At 50.7% G+C, this 7,879-nt stretch overlaps 1 protein-coding gene across 1 annotated transcript in view; it reads right to left on the reverse strand.

Annotated features, from left to right (window-relative positions):
• Nucleotides 1–4,867, reverse strand: part of LOC121660657 (runt-related transcription factor 1-like) — a 6,380-nt gene extending 1,513 nt beyond the window's left edge. Inside the window, exons 1-2 of the mRNA XM_042020084.1 lie at nucleotides 4,849–4,867; nucleotides 3,421–3,582 (exon numbers count right to left, since the gene is read on the reverse strand). Of these exons, the coding sequence (XP_041876018.1) occupies nucleotides 3,421–3,582; nucleotides 4,849–4,867 (181 nt within the window). The remainder of the gene's footprint in view (nucleotides 1–3,420; nucleotides 3,583–4,848) is intronic.
• Between the last annotated feature and the right edge of the window lie 3,012 nt (nucleotides 4,868–7,879).

A 7,879-nucleotide genomic window follows, 5' to 3' on the forward strand; every position in this document is an offset into this window, starting at 1 on the left:
CTGAGTGCCACCTCCAGCCCTTCCTGGGACACCTCCAGGGATGGGCATTCCAGACCTCCCTGGGTGACCCTTCCAATATCTAATCTCCCTTTCCATGAAGAATTTTGAGCTGACAGAACAAGGTTATAACCAACATCCAAACTCCGATCGAACGTTAACCAGAATGGCCACAACCTATCGCTCCCCTGCTCCCTATGGAGTCGTTGCACTCTGGGAGATGTGGATATTTTGGATTAATTTCAGTAAAGCAACAATTACAGAGGAGTGCCAGGCTCTGGCCCTGCTTTGTCTTCCCTCTCACAGACCTTGCAGCACAGGCAATTATTTACACTTGGAGTGTCCTTGGCCTTGGGCGGGTGGGGAGCAGCGACACAGATCTCAAACTCCTCGCCCCACGTCCTTTGGCTCACCAGGGACACTGATGGGACCTAAACAGAAACTGCAGCTTTTGCACAGCCTCTCCCTGCAGCCAGTTTTGTTTGCTGTGTCAAAGGGGAAGCTCCATGGAGCTCCATGGATCATCCTTGGGGTACACGGCCATGCACAGAAAGCGTGACAGTTCAGCTCAGCTGTCAGCACTTAGGAGTTCCCCATGGCTTTCCATCCCTTCAAAGTTAAGATAAATCAGGTTTACTCGAGGTCTTGGTGTCTGTGTTCTCATTTAGTGTCCACATCATTGCCACTGACTCCTGGGCACTTTGATGGGTAAAAAAGGACAAGGGAATGCTGTGTTTGGGGGTTGATGGTTTTACTTCCTTCCACGTGGGCCAGAAGCCTTTCTCATCCTGCTGAGTGAAATCATGGAATCCCTGAGGTGGGAAAAGCCTTCCAAGATCCAAGCTGTGCCCGATGCCCACCTTGTCCCCAGCCCAGAGCACTGAGTGCCACCTCCAGCCCTTCCTGGGACACCTCCAGGGATGGGCACTCCAAACCTCCCTGGGCAGCTCTTTCCAAGGCCTGAGCTCCCTTTCCATGGGGAAATTCCTGCTGCTGTCCACCCTGAGCCTGCCCTGGCCCAGCCCATGCCCTCTCACTCTGAAATGTTTCAGAGGACAGTCAAATCCTGCTCTGCTTTGTCTGACGTCCATGGAATTATGCCCAGTCCCATCCTCTCGTTCCCTGCATGGATTAAACAAGTGGAGCAGATCCTCTTTAGGAAGGATCTTCAGCGTGACTCAGGTTAATGGAAGGTCTCATCCCCAGAGCTGGCAGCGCTGCCTGGTTAAGATAACAACAATAATAATTATGGAAAAATCTCTCCAGAAGAAAGACAACTTCTCCTGGCAGCCAAGGCGTGGAGTCTGCAGCGGAGCAGCCGCGTGCTGAAGGAAATACCCCTGAGGAGGAGCAGAGGGAAAACAAAGCTCTTGGCTCTTCCCAGATTTCAAGCCGGAGCAGACTGAATCTGGGATTCTTGGAGCAGACACACTCCAGAGCCAAGCTCTGAAAGCTCATCAGGACACATCAGCCCACCTTGATGAGTTTCTCTTAATGTCTTAGAAGAGCTCTGAACTTGCTGTTTGCTTCCTTTAGAGTTTGCCATCCATTTTTTTCTGGAGAATTAATGGGAACACACTCCATTCCCTGAAACCCTGTCACCTTTGGGTTTAACATGGGAAGACACACGATGGAATGGAGCAGCAGGAGCTTTGGAGGAGCCATGGTTAAGGTGGCACCTGCCAGATTTTAAATGGCACTTCCACACCTCATTCCTGAGAAACTTCCTAAAACTGCCTGGGTACATCATTAATCAGATGAGAGTTCATTCTTCCCTGGCAAAAAGCAGAGTAATGACATTTAACGTCAAGATGGTTCAAACACATCCCATGTTGTTGCTTTTTCCTTGAAGAACACCGGGTCTTTAGCTGGGAGGGCCTAAAAAACTCCTCAAATTTGCTCTTTCTTCTGCCAAGGAGAAATTTCTTAGGGAGACACCGAGTGTGGGTGACAGAAAATGTTGTGACAGGTTTTTCCAGGAATGCTGGATGACATTTAAGGTCAGGAATTAGAACAGGAAAAGAAGGATGCTGACATGGGAACAAAACCTTTCTGGGTTCCTTCACAAGGCATGGAGAAACTCTGCCAGCTCCGAGGAAAATCCCTGTGGCCATGGGCAGAAGAAGCAGCTCTGTGGAGAAGGACATGGGGATCCTGGTGGAAAACGAAGGGGTATTCTGATTTTTTTTTATTTCTGATTTCTAATTCTGTGTAAATAAAGAATGAGAATTTTTACAGACTTTTTTTAAAAAGAAGAAATGGCTTTTTTTTTTTTCCTTTCTGAAAAGTTCCTTGTGTTTTAAGCCCTCCCTACAGCACAATTATCACCCAGACCTAACAAATAATTTAGATTTGGTGTGAGGCTTTCAAAGCAAGCTCTACATGACAACAACAGAACAGGCTGGAGCACGTTCAAGTGGTTCCCTCTGATCTCAGAAGAAGCCCTGAGTCTTAAAATGAGAGCAAGATGTGGAGTTAAAGGAGGGATTTTCGCAAAAGCTGTATGCAAATTAGAATGCTATGGCTCTCACTCATTTATAGAGAATTCCTGCTGCTGCACACACAGATTGGTTCAAGATGTGCAGGTCAGGGACAGTTGAGCGTGGTGGAACCAGGGGTGGCTTTCACTTCCATTTTTCTGGTGGCTTCTAAAGCTCTGCAGGATGATTTGATGGACATGGAAAACAAGACAATCCAGTGCAACGCTTGAAATGCCCAACCCCACCATCCTGTGGCCAATGGGCCACCCAAAACCTGCTGTGCTCTGGTGTGGATTTAGAAGGAGGGAAGGAAACAGAGCTGGAATATCTGTGGCATCCATTTCTTGGCAATGTGATAATTCCTCAGCAATCCAAATTATTTTAATAGCTCCCTACACCTTCAAAGTGCTGCTTTTCCTGGTTTTAGTTCTTTTTTGACAATGTTCTGTTGGGCTCCAAACCCCAGGAGCAACCTGGGATAGTGGAAGGTGTGGGAATGGGATGAGCTTTAAGGTTCCTCCCACCCCAAACCAGTCTGGGGTTCAGGTTGGACACCAGGAGCAATTTCCCCATGGAAAGGGAGGTCAGGCCTTGGAAAGAGCTGCCCAGGGAGGTTTGGAGTGCCCATCCCTGGAGGTGTCCCAGGAAGGGCTGGAGGTGGCACTCAGTGCTCTGGGCTGGGGACAAGGTGGGCATCGGGCACAGCTTGGGCTCAACGACCTTTGAGATCTTTCCCAACCTAATTAATTCTGCGATTGGTTTATCAAAAATACAACTCGTTGATTAAAATTCCCTATTTCTCTACTCTTCCCACAAATCCCCCAAAACCTCGGAACGAGCTTCGCCCAGAGAGCCCCCCAGGGGCTGGGGCAGCCCTGGGGCCACCCGTTTGCCAGCGGGGCAGTGTCCCCTGGCCACGGAGGGCCCGGGGCGGTGTCCTTACCTGAGAGGCGGCTGGAGAGCTCGGCCGTGAGCGAGGTCATGCCGCCGGCCCGGCCAGGTGAGATGGGCGTGGCCGGGTGCACGGCGGGCGTGGCGATGGAGCCCAGGTACTGGTAGGACTGGTCGTAGGACCAGGGCGGCGAGGGCTGCACCTGCCTGGTGTCTGCAAGCACAAAGAGACCTATGGGCTGCCTGGAATGGCAAAACTTGGCAATCCAACACGGGAATGGGGTGGGAATAGAGGCTGGAAGTGCCCTGGTAATTAAATTTCACTGAAATCCCCCTTGTCAGGAGGGTTTTGAGTGAGTTTCTATAATATTGGTTTTATTTTATTATTTTATTTTATTTTTTTTTTCCTTGTGAAGCTTTTTTGCTGTTTCCTGTTAATAGCAGGCAGGAAAAAGAAGTCAGGGAAAACCAGATTAAAAATTTCCAAGGGGAAAAACTCCTCCTCAGTCTTTGGGGCTGTGTGTTCACAGCTCTTTTAGCCAAAAATTGTCATGCAGGGCATCAAGGAGACCTCAAAGCCCACCCAGTGCCACCCCTGCCATGGCAGGGACACCTCCCACTGTCCCAGGCTGCTCCAAGCCCCAATGTCCAGCCTGGCCTTGGGCACTGCCAGGGATCCAGGGGCAGCCCCAGCTGCTCTGGGCACCCTGTGCCAGGGCCTGCCCACCCTCCCAGGGAACAATTCCTGCCCAATCTCCCATCCAGCCCTGCCCTCTGGCAGTGGGAACCACTCCCCGTTGTCACTGCAGTTCCTCAGGGGATGCAGACTCCTATGAAACCCACCAAGGGATTCTTCTCTGGCCACAGGACCAGTTTGGATGAGGTTTGGAATCAGAGAAGCCCAAGAAGGAGTTTGTCCAAATCCATTGCCTCAACTCTTTCCTGCTTATTTCATTTTGCAGATAAAGCTGGGATTTCTCAGTGCATTGAAATGTCTCATTTTTGTATAAATCAACGGAATCAAAGAGTTTCCTCCCCCCTTTAACTTACCCAGATTTTTCCCCCTATTTTTAGCAAAACATTTTCTATTTTCTTCAGCCTTAAGATCATCCTCCTGCAGCTCCCTCAAGATAATTGCCTTTATTGAAAAAAACAAATGCTGGATGAACTGCATTCAGATAAAACTGATACCAGCAAGGAAGGGAAATTTCCCAAGCCTGAGATGAGAACTTTGATCTCCCATCAGAAAGCCCATCTGGAAAATATTCTTTTGTAGTTCTTTATGGAGATGAGTTTTACATTTTGTTTGTTCCATCTGTTTACAAGATTGAAATTCATACAAAACTCCCAGCTTTTAAAAAGTTACAGATTGAATTAAGATTTTTCTGCTGAGTAACAAGTTCAAATTCAGATGTGATTAATATTTAATTTCTTTCTTTTTGCAGGCAGCCTTCCTTCAAAATAAAATCAGTTGACTCACGTTGGTAAAAAAGCAACATCCAATTGCATTAAATGGGCTTCAGGAGGAACAAAAAGAGCACAAAACCTGCTGTGTTCTGAATTGCAGCATCACCTGGTTGTTAATTTATGGTCAGAGTTTATTGAAGACCGCAGGGAGGGACACAAGGGAATTCAATTTCCAGGGGTGGCATAAAATAAACACCCCAGAGCATCCACAGAGTGAACCCTGTACTCGGTTCTGAGATGGGGTTAATTCAACCATTGATCCCTAATTTCAGCAGGCAATCCCAGAGATTTCAGGACCTCATCCAAGTGCTGGAATTCTGGGACTAGAATTCCAATACCAGAATTCCAGCCAAGGCATGAGAACTGCCTCGTCCAGTCCTCCTGCCCGGGGAGCTCTGGCTGTGTTCTGCACAGATCCCTCTGTCACCCCCTTTTCAAGGGCTCTGCTCAGCTGCATCCCAGAATCCCAGAATCCCATGGACATCAGTAAGAAGATGCATAAAAAGATGGAGGAAGCAAGATCTTGCCACAGATTTGCTGAACACTGAGGAAAGAGTGAAATGAAATCTGGTTTCTTTCTTTTAGTGCTGCTAAAATGAGCATCCCAGGATGGGTCAGGCTGGAAGGGCCCACAGTGGCCACCTGCTCCCACCTCTGGGCCATCCCAGAGCCCAGGGCCCAGGAGTGTGGATATTCTGGAATATCCCAGGGAGGAGGCTCCAGCCCCTCTCTGGGCTCTGTTCCAGCCCGGGCCCTGCCCAGGGCAGCAGTTCTGCCTCCTGTGCAGGGCAATTGCCGGGCTCAGGCCCTGCCCGTGGCTCTGGTGCCGCTGCCGGGCCCCGGAGCAGAGCCCGGGCCCTGCCCTGAGCCCTCCCTGCAGCCAGGGACAGCCAGGGCTGAGGGCCCCTCTCAGCTGGGGCTCCTCTCGAGGCTGAGCAGCCCCGGCTCCCTCAGCCTGTGCTGGGCACGGAGCTGCTCCAGGCCCTTCCTCAGCTGCGCAGCCTCCGCCGGCCCCGCTCCAGGAGCTCCCTGGCCCTGCTGGGCTGAGGAGCCAGAGCTGGGCACGGCACCCCAGAGGTGCCCCCGGGCTGGGCACAGGGGCAGGATAACCCTGACCTGCTGGGAATGCTCTTCCACAAGGAAGGACACCAATGCTCAACCTTGACTAAAAACCAAATAATGAACCGATATCTGTGTGGGAACATCCACAAAAATCCTGGAAGTACCTGACCTGACTCATCCATTTGCTGTTATCATTGACCTCTGGGGTCCCTGCAGCAGTGCCAGCAGCCCCAGAGACCCCCTTCATTAATCTCCTCATCCCATTAAGTCTTTCTTAAGTGAAGGTTCAAACAACCAATCAATTTTCTGTCTTGCTACCTGCATTCCCAATCCCTGAATTTGCTCTTAAAGATTCCCTTTTTGCCATTAGACTGGTTAAGGAGCTGCAATCTACTGAGGGATGTTAATATGGTGAATTATAAATGTGCACACATGAAAGCAGGTCGTGCTGATAACCCCAGGCATCACCCTCACAGGTTTTTTTTTAATAATAAACGGAGAGAAGTATCCCTGGAATCACATTTTTATGGCCCAGTTTGAATATCAAGAGGCAGACCCAGCTCCCAGTAAAGTCAAGGTTTGCATTTCCAGCTGCTGGATCAGGGGCCTCAAACACCCATTTTATTTTGGGGATATCTGCTTTCCTTCAGTTTTCAGGTTTTCCAAAATTAAACTGGAATGGGTTTGAATTGAATACAGGATTAGGCTAAATTTAAAAAAAGGAACAAAGTCTTTCCTGCTTTCCAAATAAAGAGGGCTCAGGAGTTGGTAGCTTGGCACAGGAAACCGAAGTGGTTGAAGTTAATCTGGTGACAATCTGGTGCAAATAAACGGGAGTTGCTTCCCAACTGGGAATATCTGTGAAGAGACTTGCAGGAAGAGCTACTTCAGCACAGGGAAATAACCCAAAGGGCTTTGGGTCCACACAATTTTCAAGCCAAACAGGATCCCCCAAATCATTTAAAAGCAGCTCAAAATAAAACGAAACCGAGGAAGTTGGTGCCCAGTCCTCCCAGCGCTTCTCCCACTAGCGATTACTTTCCATTTCTGCTTTTTATGGTGTGAGAAAAAGCATTTCAAACACGAAAACAGTTATTAATTGCACCCGAGCCCTGCAGGGCCAGAATTATGGTGCAATAATTCACACCTCTCCGTGCAGTCACGAGCTCTCCCGGCCCCTTCCCTCCCGCCTAACACCCCATTAAGCACCGAGTATTGAACCATCTTTCGTGCCTCGTCTTGTTTTATTGCCCCGAAATCGCGGCGTTCTCCTGGCGCTCAGCAGCTGTAATTAACGCGTGCAGATGTTGCGCAACAATTAAAGATTTAACGAAACGCGCTCTGGGGAGGGACGGCGTGAAAAAACCCCAAGAGCGGGTCTCGCCTTCGCGGGGGTGCTCGCTCTGGTTTGGCGTGATCCCGGCTGCTTTTCCAGCTGTTTTCCCAGCTGTTTTCCCAGCTGTTTTCCCAGCTGCTCTCCCAGCTGCTCGCGGTCCCGGCGCTGCCCGGGGGTGGAGTTGCGCGCGGTGACCGCTGGGTGGCACAGGCGCCCCGGGCAGCGCCGGCCCCGCGGGGCCCCCCCGAGCCCCCCCAGCCCCGAGCTGCAGCTTCCCGGAGCCCTCGGAGCCTTTTGGGAACGGCTCTTGCTTGTTCCCGGCCGGGAATTGCCTAAAAGTGCATCCCTGCGGCTCAGGGCACTGTGGGTGTCCAAGGCAGGGATGCACAGGAGGGGCATGGAATCATGGAATATCCTGAGTGGGAATAAACCCACAAGGATCATCCAGTCCTACCCCTGGCCCTGCCCGGACCCCCCAGCAATCCCAGCCTGGGCATCCCTGGCAGCGCTGTCCAAACGCTCCTGGAGCTCTGGCAGCCTCGGGGCCGTGCCCATTCCCTGGGGAGCCTGGGCAGTGCCCAGCAGCCTCTGGGGGAAGAACCTTTCCCTAAAATCCAACCTAACCCTGCCCTGGCCCAGCTCCAGC

Source organism: Corvus kubaryi, unplaced genomic scaffold (genome assembly GCF_017639235.1).
Source record: "Corvus kubaryi isolate FWS band 111438036 unplaced genomic scaffold, C.kubaryi_AGA036_p1.0 36767, whole genome shotgun sequence".
NCBI classification, from domain to species: domain Eukaryota; kingdom Metazoa; phylum Chordata; class Aves; order Passeriformes; family Corvidae; genus Corvus; species Corvus kubaryi.